Genomic DNA, 19,593 nt, shown 5'->3' on the forward strand with positions numbered 1-19,593 from the left:
AAGTTATCGGCTTTTAGACTTTAGATTGCTTGAAGCCCACCCAACCATCTGAAAAGCGGAATAAATATAAACCAACATCCATCCTAGGTTATTAGTGAAAGATCAAAACCATCTTTTCCTCATTCTGATCTATCCAGCCCCACAAATTCTCAATCCAACGATCCACATTCAACCAACCCCACCACAATTACCATAAACCCACGCCTACTTTATAATTACCCAACTCTTAAAATAATAAAATAATTAAAAAAACGTCGCAACAGCAGCAGCTTCGTCGTGGCTAGGTTTTTTAAGGAAGCAAAGTCCCCCGTAGAAATAAAACCCCAAATCCAATCCAACCGTGTATTCCATCTCCATCAACGCTCTCCATTATCTCACGTAATTACCTCCTCTTTGTTTTTTGTTTCCCCAGAGCAATTTATTTGTATAAGTAAAAGAAAAAAAAAAAAACCTGAAAACCCAATTTTCTTTACTTTCTTTGTGAACAGAACAGATCTCCCAACTTTCACAATCATCGAATCTCCAATTTTTCTTTATTCGGTTCGTGGAGTCTTCTCTCCCTTCGGTGCTTTTTCTACCATTCTTTCTTTTATTTGATTTACTTACTACTACTAATAATATATAATAAATAATAAATTCTTGAGCGCTTTTCTTTTTTCTTTTTTTGTTTTTCCTGAAAAATTGTTGCAATTCGGGGTTTCATTGAGCGATTGCTTGGAGAACAAGAGAAGAGAAGGAGAAAGGGACGGAAAAGTAAATTCAATCTTTTAGGGTTTCTTTTTGGTGATGAGAATCGGAGAAGAAGAATGAACGATGCCGGTACTGCGTAGCGGAGCACGTAGGGGACGGGCAGCAGCTCCGAAGCAACGTCAGCAGCAGCAACAACCGAATCCGATCGAGGCAGGGGAAGCGATTGCGACGCGGACTAGGCGGCGGAGGAGGGCGGCAGAAGCGGCGGCCGCAGCGGCAGTAGCTGCGCCAGTGACAAACAATAACAACGGCGACAACGAGAATAAGAATACTAAACAGCGGGAGCAGGGGGTCGATGAGAAGTTAACTTTAGCGGCGGCTGGGGCAGCGGCAGTTAAGGAGAACGAGAATAATAATAATAATAATAATAGGGTTTTAGAGGAAGGGGCAAGAGCAGAGAAAGAGGAAGTCGGGGAGAAGCCAATGGACGAGTTCGGTAGCGGAGGGCGGAGCAATGATAAGGGTAAAGCTGGTGAGGATAAAGGCAGCCCCGCACCGCTTCCTGAAAAGGTTTAAGATTTCCTTAAAAAAAGGCTTTTCTGGTTTTTCTTATTGCGATTTTAGTTTATATTATATTGTTTTAAATGCTGTCAGGTTAATTGGTTATTTTGCGGAATTAATTTGATTTTATGATCGTTTTAATAGCCTGGATAACTTTGATTTCGTTTTGGATGTAGTCTAGTCTTATATGGAAGAGTTCCGGCTTTCATTTCTTTTATCACATTTTAAGTGTTTGGAATCTTCTAGCTTGATATTTGCTTCTTAAAAAGTATATTACTTTAAACTATCATGTAGCTATGTTAACCGTCTCGCTGGATATAGTTTATGGAATTCATGTTTTGGACTTCATACTTGTTAAGGATGTTTAATACGGTCAGGATTTGTAATCTTATGTGGGAGCCAGTTTTTTGGTATAAACATGAAAGAATTGTACAGCATTATTTACTGATATTTCTCATCTAAGGGCACAATACTGTAATATTTAAACTAAAATTCAAGTTGTATGAGAACACCAGTTTATTTACCAAGCTACTGTTTTATTTGAGAACAAGGCTTTAATTATTGGAAAGATATAGGGATTTCTTTCTGTGAAATAAAAAAGGAATGTGTTTAGAAAATGGACTCAATATTTTTTTTTTGTTGAATTAGGAGTGGAATGCTTTAGTTTTTTTCCTTTGGTGTTACCCATTAAGAGGTATGGAAATAAATATGGAGGCATTGCGTGGTTTCTTGTGAAAGCTTCTTATTAGACTAATAGTTCAGCAAAGGAGTTCTAGATGTGGTTGCATGTGCATATACTAGATAATATGTTGTTATAATTTAGGACCTGAAGTTTTGATATTTGAAGTGTTTGAGATAGATGTTTTGGGGGATAATAAAAAGAGAATTCTGATATCACAATCCCCAAAATAAGGTTTTCTATACCAAAATGATTACTATCTCATTTTGGTTACCTATCTACAATAAAAGTTTTTTTTTTTTTTAACATATTGAGACAGTATGTGCTGATCTTCTCTGGCATCTTCTGAAGGAGTGAAGGTGTCATGTATCTCTCCTTTTATGGCGTTTTACTTCTCCTGGCTTAGCCTGAATTTACTCTGATTACAGAAGATTTTTATTTATTATGTTTGGTTATTTTGATTTATGGCCATGGTATAATCATATCAATGGAAGTTTATGTTTTTGGCTTTCCAACTGGGATATGTACCAGGGATGCTCCCTGTCTTTTTCAGTATTTTTATGTTTTATTTTGTAATCTCATTGTTAACTTCATATTGCATTTTACTTCAGCTATGCTACTTCTGATTTTTGTTAAGTCCTTAAAGAGAATATTATAATCTTCTTGCTTAAGTTACTTAACAACTCCAACAAGTCAAAAAAAGAAAAAGGTTTTTCCCAGTTCCCACTACATGCATACTTGCTTTCATTGTCCTCTATTTTGGATCATTTTCTCAGTAAGATTAATAAAAGCAAAGTCAAAGTTGTTTTTGATAGTTTCTGTTGTGTCTTATTTGGTCTTTCCCTCCTGCTTTTGATGTATTTTTTTTCAGGCGCACATTTGGATCTACAATTTATGGTAACAAGATTTTATGCCGTAACTTTTGCTTTATCATGTCTTCTGAAAGTTGATCTTAATTACCTTGCTGCAGGTTCAGGTTGGGGGTTCCCCAATGTATAGAATTGAAAGGAAGGTGGGCAAGGGTGGCTTTGGACAGGTCTGTGTAGGTCGGTGTGTTTCGGCTGCAAATACAAATGATAGAAATGGCTCTGGGGCTTTAGAGGTATGGCATTGTTTTTTTCTTCTTTTTTTTTTTTAACTTTTAATTGACATTGTGTTTCTTCTTTAATAGACAAAGATTTTTTGTTTTTACACTCTGCATTAGGTTGCCTTGAAATTTGAGCATAGAAGTAGTAAAGGATGTAACTATGGACCACCATATGAGTGGCAAGTTTACAAGTGAGTAATCTCTTCTTATAATCTTTTATTTCTAATTATACTTGCAAATGTTTACTTATTCCTTGTGATTGCTACAGCACTCTCGGTGGCAGTCATGGTATACCCCGAGTACACCATAAGGGCCGTCAAGGTGACTATTACGTCATGGTATGTGTTGATTATTCTATTTCCGTTCTTCTTCTTTTAAATCTTGCCTGCTTTTGGTGTTTAGGTTTTGAATGGCTGTCTGATCTAGACCCTTTATTTATGCAGGTTATGGATTTGCTGGGCCCAAGTCTGTGGGACGTTTGGAATAATAACTCTCATACGTGAGTGCTACTAAACTAAGATATATTCTTTAATCTTTTACTGGCCATTATGTTTATCTTTTTCAGCATTTCAGTTGCTTAATTAGAATATGCTCTTAACTACAGAATGTCCGTCGAAATGGTTGCTTGCATTGCTATTGAAGCAATGTCCATATTGGAGAAGATGCACTCTCGAGGGTAAGCAATTCAATCCCTGATACCCCCTAACCTTATGTTGGCCTGAAAAGCATTGTTCGCCCCCCCTCCCCAGGATTGTTGAATATCTTAAAATGAGAATTTTTCTCTGGATCTCTAATGTCTTATCTTTATAAAAAAGCGTAGTTCTTAACTTGAACATATCTTGTTTCTTCCAGCTTATTAATAGTTTCTCTGGTACTCTGGGCAGCTATGTGCATGGAGATGTAAAGCCTGAAAATTTTCTTCTAGGTCCTACAGGAACTCCTGGTGAAAAAAAATTATTCCTTGTTGATCTTGGATTAGGTAATTTTTAAGTCATATCATTAATATTATTAAGCATTCCCATATAAATCAATACCTCATCAATGCTAGCCTGTTTCGGCAATCAGCAACCAGGTGGCGAGATAGTTCAACAGGTTTGCATGTTGAATATGACCAGAGGCCTGATGTTTTTAGGTACTACACTGCTTAGATTATGATTATTGTAAGATGTTTTTGTATATTGCTTCAATATCTTATTTAAAGGGAGTGCTTTTGTCTGTCAGGGGAACGGTCCGTTATGCCAGTGTGCATGCTCATTTAGGGAGAACTTGTAGCAGGAGAGATGATCTAGAATCTCTTGCATATACACTTGTTTTCCTTCTTCGAGGTCGTTTGCCTTGGCAAGGATACCAGGTCGGTCCTTCATTCATGTCAACTCTTTTAACTCGAATATTCTTTTTTGCATTTGGTCATGCATATAATCTTTTAAGGTTTTCTTTTAATTTTTTTAACATGATATCAGGGAGAGAATAAAGGGTTCCTTGTTTGCAAGAAGAAGATGTCAACACCTCCAGAGGCCTTGTGTTGCTTCTGTCCAATTCCTTTCAAACATTTTGTTGAATATGTTGTCAACTTAAAGTTTGATGAAGAACCTAATTATGCAAAATACATTTCTCTCTTTGATGGGATTGTTGGTCCAAATCCAGATATCCGTCCAATTAACACAGAAGGTGCGCTGGAGGTACATATTATTCTTTCTCAATGTAAAGATTATTCTTGTACTGGGTCTTGTTTCGGCTTTCAAAGTAATTTTGGGTGTAAGAGGGTCTAAAATTAGTAAATGTTTATTATTATTACGAATAAACTTCGATAACTTTTTTCTTGGCCATTAAATTTGACATTCCTGACTTCTATCTTTTTTCTTTAAATTTTGTGTGAAGCTTATTCATCAAGTTGGTAAAAAGAGAGGTAGGTTATCTATGGATGAGGAGGAAGATGAGCAACCAAAGAAGAAGGTTCGTCTGGGCATGCCAGCAACGCAATGGATTAGTGTTTACAATGCTCGTAGACCTATGAAGCAAAGGTATTTATGCCTCAAGTTATTTGTTGTTCTCTAGTTTAGTTTTGGGACTGCTTTATTAATCTAATTGATCCTGCCAGTCTTGTCTTTTTTTTTTAGTTGATTTCATACATTGGTACAGTTTACTGTCTGCCTTGGTCATCTTTCTACGCTTTAAATCTATCAGTAAATTAATTAGTGATCTAGTTGCTTAAGTATTGAGAATAGTTGAGGATGGGAAGTTTAATTGGTTACGTTCTTGCAGGTATCACTATAATGTAGCAGATGAAAGGCTTGCACAGCACATTGAAAAAGGAAATGAGGATGGCTTATTTATTAGCAGTGTAGCTTGCTGCCAAAATCTATGGGCCCTTATCATGGATGCTGGCACTGGATTCTCTGCACAAGTCTATGAACTCTCACCCTATTTCCTTCACAAGGTACATGGTTTTATATACTTTGTTGGTGTGAAACAATTCTTTAGCTTTAATATGTTCTATTTTACTCTGTTATCTGCCTTAAGATTCTAGCGGAGTGATTGATTTGATGTATTCCTATGTCTAAAGGAATGGATAATGGAGCAGTGGGAGAAGAACTATTATATCAGCGCAATAGCAGGGGCTACAAATGGAGGCTCCTTAGTAGTAATGTCAAAGGGTTAGTATGCAACGTTCCAATATCTGATTTTCTTGGTCAAAACTGTTTGGGTTCTGTTTACTTACCTTTGATTCTCTGCATTCAGGTACTTCGTATTTGCAGCAGTCATACAAAGTGAGTGAGTCTTTTCCTTTTAAGTGGATTAACAAGAAATGGAGAGAGGGTTTCTATGTCACCTCAATGGCCACTTCTGGTAGCAGATGGGGAGTTGTTATGTCTCGCGGTGCTGGATTTTCTGACCAGGTGCTGATCAACTTTAATGGCATTTAATCCCACTACATTCTGTAAAAGAAGCATATATAACTAAGTGTTTTTGTATTTTCATTCCAGGTTGTTGAACTTGACTTCCTTTATCCTAGTGAAGGCATCCATCGTCGGTGGGATTGTGGGTATCGCATAACAGCTACTGCTGCAACTTGGGACCAGGCTGCTTTTGTTCTTAGTGTGCCAAGAAGGAGGCCAGTAGATGAAACACAGGAAACTCTTAGAACTTCAGCATTTCCTAGCACTCATGTCAAGGTGGATTAATGATTTACATAAACCTTAATAGCTTTTGGCTACTGTTTCACTTAATTGTCCCTAAATTTCATTATGGGCTTGCAGGAGAAATGGGCGAAGAATCTTTACTTAGCTTCAGTTTGTTACGGACGAACAGTTTCTTGAGCTGCCCCATTCATTTGTTTTTGGTTTCCCTGGTGACATCCTTGAAGATGTGGGCCTGTCAAACTCCACTAGCTGTTCACATGGTAAAAATGCTGGAAACCCTCAGTCTTGGGTTGCTGTGTAGGCTTAGAGAAATTTTGACCAGTACAGGCTTTAATTTATTGTAACTAAAATATAGAATCTTCTAGTTGAACTTTATGTTGCGACCTTCCATCGTGTGGAATTTCCCTTCTGCGGTGATGTACCCCTGGAAAAGCCCAAAATGATGGGTCTGTTAAACTCTGTATAGTCTTGATTAATAAGTACTTTGTTTAGGGCTGACGCAAAATGGCAAGTTTCTCATATTCATTTGGTTTTGGTGGTTTGCTTTTGACATGAAACACAGTAACATTGCCTATGTTTCTTTGATCATACCACGCATGGTTTAATTTGAGTGGACTACTACGGTAAGCATAATCGTCAGCATCTTAGTGTTTTTTTAAAAAAACTTAAAATGTAAATTTAACATATCCAGACATGTTATGCCATTTAAAAATGACCTGTCATTTCAAATTGTCAAGGAAAAAGTATAACCTAGTTTTAGTGAGGTTGTAACTCTTATGCTGGTTGCAGTAGTGGATGATTGGCCCTGCCGCTGCTTCTGCTGCTTGTTAAGAAATTGCTACTTTTAAGAAGCAAAAATTTATACACAAAGAAGAAAAATTGGATGAAAGCTCATCATAAACTGGTAGACAGGTCTTGTTTACAAAGATTTGCTGAAGAATTCCTCGCAATTAATTTCCATTTGTTTCTTCGCAATTATTGGGTCAGCGGAACATTTTCCTGGTTTTAGCGTCAGAAATGAATATTTGCCAATATTAAGAGGCCATCATGCTCGTGTATGCTTGAACATTAGGATGTATCGTTATCTAATCGGATGGTGTTGAATCTTATATCTAATCAGATGGTCACACACTTGTGTAAAATATTTTAAATAGACCATAGAAAAAGGCTCTGTTTGGTTGACATTTTTACTATATGCTTTTTATTTCCATAAACAAAGAAGCAAAAAACTCGTTTGGATACTAAAGCAGATAAATTTTTGAAATGTTATACACAAAATATGTAGGTTTTTTTGGATGAAAAATGCATGATTCAATTAGGTTATAATTGGTATTACTCTTTAATTATTTGTTTATTTTAAATCAATTATGATATTGTTTTTCACCTTTTACTTTTGCTTTATAGCAAATCTTCAGAAAAATGAAAAGCAAATAGCGAAAAAGCAAGTCACAAAAACATCAATCTAACGGAACTAATGCTATTTAAGACATATATTAACTTAGTAATCTTGTGGGCATTACTAATAAGAAAAATCTCTGCTTCCAAGCTAAGGTTGCCACAGGGATGTAAACACAACATCCACACTCGGAAAGGAAAGCATTGGGCAGAATGTTGTGTGCGCATAAATTAGCAGGTCAACCTAATTAAACCAAATCAGATAGCAGTAAATTCAGACATCCACTTCATTGCTTTATGCCATGCAAATTTTAATTTTTCTAATCTGCTATAAGTTAATCTTAACCCCATAACAAGTTTCATGAAGCCATGTTGTATAAAATAATTTTTGGTTTCTTCTTCACCCCCAATGATTACGGTATTTTAGCACGTACCATAACTTCCAACTTTACGAAAGTGACATCTTTGGTTAATGTAGTAACAAAAGATCAACAAATAGCTTTAAGGCCATTGGTGACGACGCTTGCTTAGTTAGTGTCTCCACTCGTATCTCTTCGACCATATTTGGACCTAAAAGATAAAAAGACAAAAAAAGTTTGAATGTCGATATCAACCTATTATGAAATCAGCAGGCATATCCTATCATATAAATAAAGCAAACCTGTTCCCATGTTACAGCAGATCTTCCCATACGATTTGAAGAGCAGCTGGAAGGACAAAGCAATCCAACGTAAAGAAATTGAAAATTATTACATATTTTTATGTAAAAAAAAAAAGAAGAATCTTCAGGTAAAAGCATATAATTTGCATATCTTATAGTGGTTTTTTTTTTCTTAACCTGAAGTTGGTAGCAAGCTTATGGCAGAATTCTTTATTAAGCGTTTCTTATCCCATTTCCTTGTAAATATTCTCCATTTCCAAAATCTTTTTTTATCAAAATAAAAGGAAAGAATCATTAATTCGTAACACTTATGCAAAACAGCAATCATAATAATTGGCTTAAACTGAGGAACTTTTGCAGATTAAAGAGGGAAAATCAAGACCTATATACTAACGGGACACACCAATAAAGCACACTGTTTTCATTTATGCGCTCATCAACTAAGAACATTAAGCTACAGCTTAAAAGGGGGGGATTCATGGAGGTTAAGAACTTAAAAGGAGTGAAAATGAAGACCCATAAGAGGAAAATGTGAAAAGACAGAAAGATATGTGTGTTACCTCTGCTAGTATTAATTCAGAGAGGGAATCCCATGAATCTTTGTCATCCATGTCTGATCAAGCTCTGAAAATCTTTGCTCGCACAGGCACACAGTCTTCAAAAGCCACTAATAAAAGATACTCTGGTTTTCCAAGGTTTGTGTAACAGAGTCAGAGGGTTTATTGCATCCCTTCAGCAAGTCTCAAAAGAGTAGGTTACATTTCCATTGACGGTCACATTAGATCTGCTGACATTTGAAAATAGCTATGGTGAGATTGGTTATTATATTGGGGAACGTAAATCTAAGAATCTCTCCTCTGGAAGTCATTTAGATATATCTAGAAGTTTACAGCATCAAGAATATTGCACAAAGAGTGAAAAGCCAATTGATATCTTAAGAAGAGTAGCTGGGAATGATAAATGTGCCGACTGTGGTGCACCTGAGCAGACTCGGCATCTTTAAACCTTGGTGTACTTATATGCATTGAATGTTCTGGAATTCATCGCAGTCTTGGTTTACACATATCAAAGGTATGTCATACATATGTGTTTGGGGAACCTTGTGTCTTTCTATGACATGATATTGGCAATTCATTTAATAGGTTTTAGAAAAAGCTTTTGGTTGGGTGATTGGACCTTTCGACATGTGAGACACAAAGCTTGAAAAAGAGCATTACTTATTATCAACAATTTGATAAGGATACAGAAGGATCTGAATGCTGAAGTATCCTTGTTTTTGTTTGTAAAGGAAAATATTTACATTATGACTCAAGTATCTTGTGGAAATATATTTGGTAAGATATGTTTCAATGTTGAGAATACCATAGTTCGCTGAAGAATCAGCATTCAGGAATAACTAACTGCAGTAGATTCACTTCAAATAATAATACACTATCAGTGCAAGGCCATGGTGAAAATCGTTTTTCTGCCCTCGTTTTGGTCCCCTTTTCCCATCATTTGTGCATATATATATATTCATAATTTTGTACAGGCAACTGACATTTCCACAATTGCAGGAGAGCGGATCCACAAGCTATAGATGGAGAAGGTAACACTGCTCTCCAGCTTGCATCGACGTCAGGCATTGATGACAATGAGCTTATTCACATCAATCGTCTCTCCATAAATCTTCTTCCATCTCTGGAAACCGGAATTGATAAATTAGTTTCTAACGATTTCTTTCTCGGCCGTCGCAGACTTCTTCTGCCTGGAAGCGGCGTCGGCGTTCGGGGTCAATGAGGGAGAGAACGGCGGCTAAAGATGGTATGGAACCTCCACCCATGAGAGCAATGGTGGTACTATCCACAGCGGATAGGTTGGTAAAGGAGGCGGCGGTGGAAAAGGGGGGGGGGATGGCGTCGGTTGTTACGGTGGTTTTGAATGGTGTCGTTCTATTTTGTTGGGGAGTTTTGGAGGGAATAGGAAGGTAGTGGTGTCGAGCATTTGATGGCTGTCGCTCATTCTTTTTTTATATCTTGTGATAGGATGGAGCTGATCCCCCTTGATTTCTGTGGGGTCCATCTTGATTTAAGGCATGTTTGGTTCTTTAATTATTATTATTATTATTTCTTTGCTACAGTCTATAGGGCATTGACTTCGCGCGAAACACGCTTCAAAAGTTGCACACGTGGCGAGTAACGATTGGGAGTAACCAAAATGACCGTTCTTAACTGAAAGCCAGTTAATCGGAAAAGAATCACTGACTCGCTGTTAACTTGGAGCTGAAGAAACCTTTGAGAGTATGGATAAGCTCAAACGGTAAGTCTCAAAATCAAGGACTGTTCTTTCTCTTCTTCAAGAAAGTTTCCCACTTCCACCAAAGTGACCTCTTTTGCTCTATTCACTTGAATTCTAACTTTCCACTACTGATCCGATAATGTCCTTTGGAATCCTCTCTTTATCGCTAAATGCCGCTTCTTTTTTCATTTCTCCAGTCTCTGATAAGCTGAGTTTATGGGTTTTCCGTCAGCTAGCGTAGCAGTTTGTCCTGGTTAGCCATGGCGATTGGGGCGTGGATTTTGATTGCATTGATGAACCTTTGGTGAGAGGAATCTAATTACATGGTTTACAATACGACGTCGAAGATAGTCCCCGGAAACTCACCGTTCATGATTCCATTCAAGTCTTTTTCCTTTTCTTTTTTTTATAAGAAAAAAAGAGAAAATTTCAACAGTAGTTTTTTGGGATTTGTTGATCTAATTTTTTTTTCTTTTTCATTTATTGATCAGGTTCACCGTTGGGAATCAAACAATAAAAATTATTAGTAAAAAGCAAAAGTAAAGAAGGCACTGGCACAATCTAGAGAGAGAAAAGGGAGAGTTGGGTCCTTTTTGAGAGAGAGTCAGATAGAGAAGCAGAAATGGCGGGTTTCGTTTATTGTAAAATTTTTTTTTAAAATAAAAATGAGTGACAGCCATGAAAGTTCGCAGAGGTAGTTCTAACAACATATACTAATCTCCTTTCACCATTAAAAATTGGAAATTTTAAAGGAAAAAGATTATTATAATTATCAAAATTAATTTTCTTTGCGAAAAACGAAGAACTTCTTCTTTTGGCAATGCTGCGTTTTTAATAATGCAATTATTTTCGGTCATTTATTCAAGAATAAACAGGAAATTTTGCTTTAGTGCACGTCTAGTTAAAATTTCTAGGAGAATTAGTGGTGGAAAATACGATCTTTTTATCATTTTCCATATGCATTCACGCGTTTTGGCAATAATAAATCTTATTGTAATTTTAGCCTTTCAATCCACTTGTTTTTCTTTTTTAAATTCTTTTGACACGATATTTTTTCTGACACGAGGAATTTATTTGCAGTTTCCTTTTTGGAGAACTTTGTTTTCCTTTTCTTCTTCAAGTGGAAACGTTTGTTGGCAGATTCCTTTTTGCACTATGTTTTGGTTAGTTTATCTTAGATTCTGCTAGTAATTGTTGTATGGCTTGGTGAAACTGGTAGAATGCTTGGAAGAGAACGATGAGTCGATGGGAGGAAGATGTTTAAAGTTTTACAAAGGATGTAAAAAATACACATAGGTTTACCGTTTACATTTGTTTCTGTAGTTTGTGTACACAAATTGCCTCTGGAATAGCAACTCATGGAGGTATAAACTGCTTAAAAGTACTCATTCGTAATTGTTAAATGGTTTCTCAAACAGGCGCTTGATATGCTTTTCCTTTCCTATGCAGTTAAGGGGATCTCCTTTGTGGCTCCATTCAAGCTTTCTTAGACCTCAGGCCACTCTAGAATCCTTGAGAATGGGGCTGTTGGGAGAAAAGTGTTATTAGTTAATTACAAATGCTATATTTCTTAGTAAGGCAAGAACTAACAAACTGAAGCTCATATCTTGTAATCGTAAGAGAAACTGTGCTTAGGTGTTTTTCTGCTAGTCCAATAAGTTGTAAGTGCACAACAATTTCAAATATGAATTGTTAATTGTTATCTTGCTGCCCATTCGTTATTTTTGCTTCAATTAACAGTACTTCCCCCAATAAGGCCTCATATTATTGAATGATCTCACATGGTTGTTAAATTCTAAATACCAGAGAAGGGATTGGAGAGAGGTATGACGGTGACATTGCTTTTATAAATGCCCTTGAAACTTTTGGAGGGGGGCATAAAGATTGTATATGTGCTGCTTTTGGAGGTACTCATTCTAACCCTCCTGTGTCCCCTTTGAATAATATCTTGAAACCGCTTATCTTTCATTTTCTATAATTTAGAGCTGCAAAGATTATGTCCATTTAGGTATTCCATGGTGTTAAAATGGATTTATAACATCTATTTTCCCATTTACTTTTGATCTGCTTTTTGTATTGTCATCATTTCTGTGTCCTTATCACTTGAGAAAGGTAAAGCCTTTAAAAATATTTTGACAAATCAATGCTAATTACCAGAATTTCTCATTTTGTGATAAAATTGATACTTAAAAAGAATGTTTTTGTTTCTTTTCTTGAAAAATAATTATCTTGTTATAGTTTTACTTTAAATTGATCATGCTGATCTATTTCCCTCTGCCTGCCATGGTTGGTATATAAAACATAAGTTATTGTAATATCTGGAAATGCAATAAACTGCTTATATAATACTGCTGTTCTCACTGATGAAATTTACACTGTTTCCTCAGGTCCAGTCATGACAAAATTCACCATTGCATTGAGAGAATTTGGCACTTACAAGGGAGTTCTTCGCTCACATGGTAGTGACTTTTGTGATTTTAGAGGTGCCTTGTTAAAACATCTTGTATAATCTTTATATTTTATGTAGGGTTTTGATTATTGAATTTATTGATATGACAATTTTGTGTATGATTTATGTCTTAAAGCATAAAAAGTATTTCTATTAAGATTTGTAGCTGTAGAACTAGTTTCATCTTAAGCAATTGTAGTGTAAATTATGAATAATTACAAAGAAAAGGATACTGCAGGTCTTAATTATGCACCTCATGACCAACCTTAAGAGTTTACAACCAAGGAGTCTGTGATACAATAGAGGGAAGGTGATTGGGTTCTTCTTGTCCCAGAAACAAATAAAAATTTCAAAATCTAAATGTTCAGACTCAATTTAAGTCATTAACTAACTACTTTATTTTTTGGTACAAATTAACTAATTATTTTAATGATTTAATAATTTGGGACTTTTTTTGCAAAGATTTGTTTCCATCTTAAGTTATCTATCTAATAGTATCAGATCGTAGTGTGTGGATCTCACACAAATGAATTGGTAAGTTGTTCATCAATTCTATTTTGTATGCTTATCTGGTATTTCCTTCATTTCCTTATGTGACACACATCACTTCCATTAAAACTTCCTAGCACATTCAATTTTTCTAAGGTTGACCATTCTCTAACAATATGCTTGAAGTTTCTGCTACAACAGAAAGGTCATTTTGTTTTACATTAAACTTCTAAGTTGTTTCTCCCTAGCAAAATAGTTTATGAAATATGGTGAAACTGTTTTTATTAATTTAACCTCTTCTTCTAACATTTCTATTACTTTTTCTGATAGAGCCACATGCTAAATGATAGATTGCTTCAGCTTGTCAATATTGAATATGCAAGATGTCAAGGTACTCTTTATCATAAGATAGATGTTTCATCCATGTTTTACCTACATGTACCATTGAAAGGTCCTAGGGTACGTTTGTTCTCGGTAGTGTCATTAATGTCTTATTGGCCTGCATGCATAGTGGATAAATTTTATTATTCCTTCTCATATTTGACCTAGAAGGATAAGGTCCATGGTTATCTAATTTTACTGCTTTCTGCTTAGCTTTCAAATGGTGTCACCTGCTTCTAGATGACTAGGTCACTGCCGACTGGGGTCACCAGCTTCTATCTGAGTTTTTCACTTAAATAACGGAACAACTTGTTACATGACGGTCTTGGTGATGTTAACTGGTTTCTCTCATATTTTCTGACCCATTGTTAAACCATTGTTTGAGGATGCCCGAAAACGTTTTGACTAGGCTTCACTTATATGTGAGTTTCAAATAAAAGTGTTAAACACTCATTCTTTTTTCCTTCCTTTTGATTTTCATTTCTCCAGTGATAAGGTTGCCTTCAGTTTTAAGCATCATGATGATTATTTATAATAAATTTATACTTATTGATAGAAATTGTTTAAAATGCTGGGACCTTGAAGCATTTGCACATCGTGTTAAAAATAGAAAATACTAACCATATTTTGATATATTATTGCACAATTTAGGACACCATTTCTGAACTTTCCCTGATGTGGAGTATTGATGTGCATTCAAAAACCAAGAAGGGGAATGCTGGCAATAGGAAACAGTGCCCATGCAATGTTTATCTTATATTTGATTCTAGATTCTTATACAGAGTTAAGGTCTCTCCACAGAGTGGGATGGCATGTTCATAAAGTCTCTGTTGTTTCCTTTGCTACTTGCTTTTGGTTTCTGAAAGCATAAGACAAAAGTCACGTTTGGATAAAAATAATCAATTATATTTTAAATAATCATAAACTAAAAAAATGAAGGTTTGTAAGTATCAAAATGGATGTTTTTTTTCTGGTATGGAATAATTATGTTTAAAAAGTATGTTACATTCTAATTATTTGCTCATTTTTAACCAATAATGATTTTGCTTTTTCATCATTTGCTTTTTACCAACTTTAATGAAACAAATTGCAATTAGCTAAAGCAACAACCAAGTAGACCCTAAATTGAATTTTCTTGCCAAGCAATTACTTGATATCTTTATAAGTAACGCACGTGTAAGAGTTGATTGAGGATTGAAACAACTAGTCATCATGACTTTGACTTCGAGAACTGGTTTTAGTGGACTGTTTTTGTAAAGTTAGTGCTTTATAACATTCTGGATAGTATATTCTTAATGGTGGCAATTGGTGCTGTTGCCCATTTTGCCATACAGCACGAGAGAAGTTTCTGTCATTACAGAAAAGCACTAGGGTGGATGTAACTGCGGCCATAGAGGAGGTATATACCCAAAGAATTATTGTTGAAAGTGCATAAATTGATTGTTGTCATCGTTAACCATTATCTTGCAAAATCTAATTTGGTAGAGAGACATTCCAGGATTTCATACTGCAAGAGCCTCATTTGAGCAAACCTGCTTCAATCTGGTAAGTTATTTTTGTAAATGAATGCGTGTTCAATTTTATATGCGTTTGTTTACTGGAAGTTGTAAATATGCTTGTTCTGCTATGTCCAGGTTAGTGCTCTGTCCAAGTTTGAAGCCGAAAAGAGGTTTGAATTTTTGTAGGCTGTTAGTGGGATGATAAATGCTCACCTTCGATTCTTCAAACAGGTATGGAACATGTCATATGATGACAACTGGTCTTTTTCTTACAGGTGGTATCTTCTTAATATGTGCAACTTCTGGACCCTTGTTGTTTGCAGGGATATGAACTCTTGCATGAGATGGAACCTTTTATTAACCAGGTTTGTCATAGTAACTTTTCCTTGTATAGGATGAATGAAAGATAAATTTGTACACCTTTCAGCATATAAAAGTGTGGACATTTCTTCTTCCAGTTGATACTGCTTTAAAAAATGAAAAGAAATGGAATGAAGCTGCTAAAACTAGCTGCCAACACTTTTGAAACTACAAAAAATGTAGCTGAAATTAAGAGACTTTGGTTTTCCAAGATTTATGTAAGAGAGTCAGGGGGCTTATATTAATTGGATTAATTAATATAACGATAAAATTAAAATTAATGATTAAATATGTGTTTAAATATAAAAATAGTGGTAGTGGTAAGTTGAATTGGAGTGAAAAAGAAAATAATTATTGAGAATATTCAAGTAAAAATTATTAAATTATTTTAAAATAAAACAATAAATTTATTGATAAATAATTAAAAATAATAAATTTTATTTGTTATATTAAATTAATAAAAATATTTTATAATTTTTAAATAAAAGATCAAAATGAAAAATAGAAATAAAAAAGGTTAAATTATAGGGATATTGCTGTTTTTGTATTATGTTGGGAAGGGAAAAAAAAATCAAAATTGATCACTGTTTCTTCACTTGACCAATTTTCACTAATTAAGAAGAAGACATCAATAAGATGAATTGTTTCAATTATACGGCCACCATGTTATCCAAATGATATCCAAAGGCTTTTATGGATGCAATCGGAACCTCACCATGGATGTCGATTGCATCCAAATTGGCCATCAAACTCGCTTGTTTTTCGAAAAGAAAGAACATCTTGGGCCTTCTCTCTAGCCTTGACGGGCTGTAAGTTCTATTAAGAGTGCTATAAGGTATTATGGATGACAATTTGGTAATTTACCATGGCATGATTATATGTGAGCTTTTATTTTTTTTCAATGTTTTAATCTTAATTTTAAATTTCAAAATTATGTTCTTTTTTTTTTTTTTTTTAGAATCTGACAATTCATATATTTATAACATATCTTTGTTGTGTCAAATATGTAAAATATAAAAAATTATCATATCAAATTCGTATTAACATGTTAAATATAAAATATATTTTTTTAGTATTTACCAAATTTATATATAATTTTTAAAAAAAATTTTAAACCTTTCACTGTTATATTTTATTTTATATCATTTTTTTGTTATATCACCGTATCAACTTTTAAAATTATCATTTACACTCGTTTCCATTGTTTTCTTGTTGCTTCTCAAATTAGCAAGGTCTTTTCCTTGCTCATTTGATCCCAGCCTAACATTTTTCATTGAGTTAAAAAGGCGAAGGAGATTATGAGGCAAAATGAAGTTTAGAAGATTTATGAGAGTATCAAGAATTGTAACTCTTCATTGCTTGATGGATGAATCTTAAACAACAATTAGAATTTGTTGTAAACATAGACTAAAATATGGTATACAAGAGTCAAAACTATTGCAGCAATGGCCTGTTGGCTAAGTGAAATAGTCTTTCCCTTTTCTGGGTCAACCGGCCTGCTGGTGATGCTTGGAGGAGTGTAAAGGAATGCCATCGAAATGTATTCTTTTTTCTCTCCTTTATAGATAGGCCTTCCAATTACATGCTTGAATTGCCCACCACTTAATGCCTGTGACACCAGGAACATAATGCATTTAGTAATGACTGTGGCCTAGAATTCATGTTTACGTATGTTTTATTGGAATTTTCCCTCTAGTATGATGAGATCAGACCCACATAGCTGTCATTGCATTAAAAAGAAAAGAAAGTAATGATAGATATATTTTTTTTTCATAAAAAAGGAATCTTGATTAGGATGCTTAAATCTATCTAAATCAAGGTTACATATAGTGAAATTGGTCATCTATTATATTGTGTTTTTACAGTTGTAAAGGTGGCTATCTTACTATTAGCTGTCTAAGTGTCGAAAAAGTAAAGTAAAATGTTGGATTTTTAAGTCTTAACGACCGGAGTTTAAATTCTTGTAGCCTCAAATATTAAAATAATAATAATAATAATAATAAGTGCAAGACAGGGAAAAAACAGTGTTGTTGCTGGGCCTTTTAGTTGCTAGTGTATTTTTATTATCTAGCATAATGTTGTCCCATAAAGCAGATACATGTTGATGTTTCTGATTTTTTGTTATCAACAGCTACCATAAAGACTACCTCCTCCCTTGAGGGAGATTGAGATCATGTATTTGGGCTAAGCAGATGGCTAAAAAGGATCAGAGAGGCAATAACCTGGCTGATGACAAACACTTCAACTAGACTAGCTAGCTAGCCAGTCCTTCAGTTCTGCAATTTGCTGGCAAAATTTGCAGCAAGCACAATGTGGTCCAAAAAAAAGCTCCAAACAATCTTTAAATAGATCTAAATTACCTGAGTTTGATCCCCAATTGTTATGACCAAAGCATCTTTATCTGGGCAGAAAGACACCCAACCTTTCTTTGAGTACACATGAAACTCAGAAGATCCATCACAGACATGCAGACACAAGGCATGTGAATAATCAATCCCTCTTATCAGCATTCTGATCACGTCATATCTGAGGGAGCTACTCCATTTGTCAGCTGAAACATTCTGGCTATGCTTGTAGAGATAACATGCTGAGCCAACGACATCTTGCCCTTGCATCATTTCATTTTCATAACCTGGTTTTGTTGGGTAACTTTCCGTGATGACCAGCAGGATTTTCTCAGCCACTTTCTCGATGTCAGACAAAAGATTTTCCATTTTCTCACTGAATATGTTGACAAGTATCGAGGAATTAGACAATTGTGTTGTTTGATAAAAAGAACAAGTCCCAAATTTTATTTGTTTAATACTGCCAAAACTGAATTAGAAAACGCCAAAAGACAATTACCTGAAATTTGAATACCCAACAGGCCAAATTCCCTCCATTTCCAACTTCAAGCCTTCACCTCTACACCAAACAAACTCTTCACTCATTTCACCTTCCTCTTCCTCGAGAATTTCCTCAAATCCGTACAACTTCTCCGGTGACCTTGTCATTGCTGCCCGTTTCTCTGGTGGCAGTTGAAAAATTCCAGCAGCCGCTGCCAGGGCTGAGAGGATAGATTCCCCTGGAATTCCATAATTCACTAACTGAAAGCATCCGATTGTTGCTATAGAATCCAGAATCTTGGGAAGAGTATCACTTTCCATGGAACTCAACAGCTGGAAATCAATCTTTGGCGGGTTCTCAATGAACTTTTGCCTAGGGAAGACCTTGTCAGGCAAAATTAAATCAGGGACACGTAGAGAATGTTCAAGGAATTCAGAGAGAACATCATCATTGGTAACGCAGGACCTGCGGCCACTAGCAATTGGAGACGGTGGCGGAGCACGGAAATCGAAGGGCTTTTCAGGCATGGATTCCGGTGACACTGCCATAGAAAATTGTAACAACTATAAAAAAAACATACAAGGTGATCACAAAAGGATGAAACCTGAACAGAATTTTCTTTGATTCTTTGATAAACAGCTTAGTTGTCAGTGTTCAGTATAGCAACTCTATTTTCTTTATGGTGCCTGGTTAAAGAAAAAGTGCATTGGAAACACCATGATGGCCTGTAATGGGGAATCGTACACAGTTGTAGAATCATCACAAACATTTGCAACTTTGTCTTTGCTGTGCTTTTTTTATTCCAATTATCTCCCCTTCACGCCTTTCGCTTTTTTAATTATCAATTTAGATAGCTAGCAAGCAATGGCCTGGCTTTTTATCTCTGATTGCTTGCTTTTTCTTTTTCATTGCTATTGCCGCTTTCTATTTTGGTTTGGATTTTTCTCTTTGTAGTCATGCGTTTATTCGAAAATTTCCAAATAATTAGTACAATTTAAAATTGTCACCTAAATTTATTATGTAGTAATAAGAACTGGACGTAGTGGAAGGTTCACTCGTTTAATGGGTAGTCCTTTCATTTATATCGAGCATTTTTGTG

At 35.3% G+C, this 19,593-nt stretch overlaps 3 protein-coding genes across 4 annotated transcripts; 2 read left to right on the plus strand and 1 right to left on the minus strand.

The window, feature by feature from the left end:
- The first annotated feature begins 256 nt into the window (after positions 1 to 256).
- On the plus strand, positions 257 to 6,682 carry LOC111274560 (casein kinase 1-like protein HD16). 2 transcript variants are annotated; one of them, XM_089755027.1, is made up of 17 exons: positions 257 to 378; positions 489 to 1,260; positions 2,901 to 3,032; positions 3,135 to 3,208; positions 3,286 to 3,355; positions 3,461 to 3,516; positions 3,622 to 3,693; positions 3,902 to 3,996; positions 4,083 to 4,149; positions 4,239 to 4,368; positions 4,478 to 4,696; positions 4,896 to 5,038; positions 5,280 to 5,454; positions 5,581 to 5,671; positions 5,757 to 5,914; positions 6,002 to 6,190; positions 6,275 to 6,682. In XM_089755027.1, the coding sequence occupies exons 2-17, from the start codon at positions 814 to 816 to the stop codon at positions 6,332 to 6,334; spliced, it is 2,178 nt and encodes a 725-aa protein (XP_089611153.1). In that variant the 5' UTR covers positions 257 to 378; positions 489 to 813; the 3' UTR covers positions 6,335 to 6,682. The 2 variants fall into 2 exon arrangements, with proteins under 2 accessions (XP_089611153.1, XP_022715025.2); XM_022859290.2 differs by lacking the exon at positions 257 to 378 and having other exon boundaries at positions 427 to 1,260.
- Positions 6,683 to 10,350: 3,668 nt separating this feature from the next.
- LOC149511239 (ADP-ribosylation factor GTPase-activating protein AGD1-like) lies at positions 10,351 to 18,119 on the plus strand. Its single transcript, XM_089755828.1, has 11 exons — positions 10,351 to 11,184; positions 11,571 to 11,854; positions 11,940 to 12,151; positions 12,297 to 12,397; positions 12,878 to 12,949; positions 13,759 to 13,819; positions 15,144 to 15,208; positions 15,295 to 15,354; positions 15,444 to 15,539; positions 15,632 to 15,673; positions 17,800 to 18,119. Exons 5-9 carry the CDS (start codon positions 12,947 to 12,949, stop codon positions 15,492 to 15,494), a joined length of 240 nt encoding a protein of 79 aa, XP_089611954.1. The 5' UTR covers positions 10,351 to 11,184; positions 11,571 to 11,854; positions 11,940 to 12,151; positions 12,297 to 12,397; positions 12,878 to 12,946; the 3' UTR covers positions 15,495 to 15,539; positions 15,632 to 15,673; positions 17,800 to 18,119.
- Positions 16,984 to 19,382, minus strand: LOC111318590 (1-aminocyclopropane-1-carboxylate oxidase-like). Its single transcript, XM_022921458.2, has 3 exons — positions 18,513 to 19,382; positions 18,029 to 18,389; positions 16,984 to 17,277 (listed from the first exon to the last, which is right to left on the minus strand). Exons 1-3 carry the CDS (start codon positions 19,040 to 19,042, stop codon positions 17,053 to 17,055), a joined length of 1,116 nt encoding a protein of 371 aa, XP_022777193.2. The 5' UTR covers positions 19,043 to 19,382; the 3' UTR covers positions 16,984 to 17,052.
- Between the last annotated feature and the right edge of the window lie 211 nt (positions 19,383 to 19,593).

This window comes from Durio zibethinus, chromosome 26, assembly GCF_047325235.1.
Source record: "Durio zibethinus cultivar Kanyao isolate XHJ-2024 chromosome 26, ASM4732523v1, whole genome shotgun sequence".
NCBI classification, from domain to species: Eukaryota; Viridiplantae; Streptophyta; class Magnoliopsida; order Malvales; family Malvaceae; genus Durio; species Durio zibethinus.

Bases quoted from the DNA above. Each gene is read 5' to 3' on its own strand.
- LOC111274560 (XM_089755027.1), top strand. From the start codon at position 814: ATGCCGGTACTGCGTAGCGGAGCACGTAGGGGACGGGCAGCAGCTCCG. The intron at 1,261-2,900 runs GTTTAAGATTTC...ACCTTGCTGCAG, and splicing joins CCGCACCGCTTCCTGAAAAG to GTTCAGGTTGGGGGTTCCCC. The intron at 4,697-4,895 runs GTACATATTATT...TTTTGTGTGAAG, and splicing joins ACACAGAAGGTGCGCTGGAG to CTTATTCATCAAGTTGGTAA.
- LOC149511239 (XM_089755828.1), top strand. The intron at 15,209-15,294 runs GTATATACCCAA...CTAATTTGGTAG, and splicing joins TAACTGCGGCCATAGAGGAG to AGAGACATTCCAGGATTTCA. The intron at 15,355-15,443 runs GTAAGTTATTTT...TGCTATGTCCAG, and splicing joins AGCAAACCTGCTTCAATCTG to GTTAGTGCTCTGTCCAAGTT.
- LOC111318590 (XM_022921458.2), bottom strand. From the start codon at position 19,042: ATGGCAGTGTCACCGGAATCCATGCCTGAAAAGCCCTTCGATTTCCGT. The intron at 18,390-18,512 runs GTAATTGTCTTT...CAACATATTCAG, and splicing joins GTTGGGTATTCAAATTTCAG to TGAGAAAATGGAAAATCTTT. The intron at 17,278-18,028 runs GTAATTTAGATC...CTGGTGTCACAG, and splicing joins CAATTGGGGATCAAACTCAG to GCATTAAGTGGTGGGCAATT.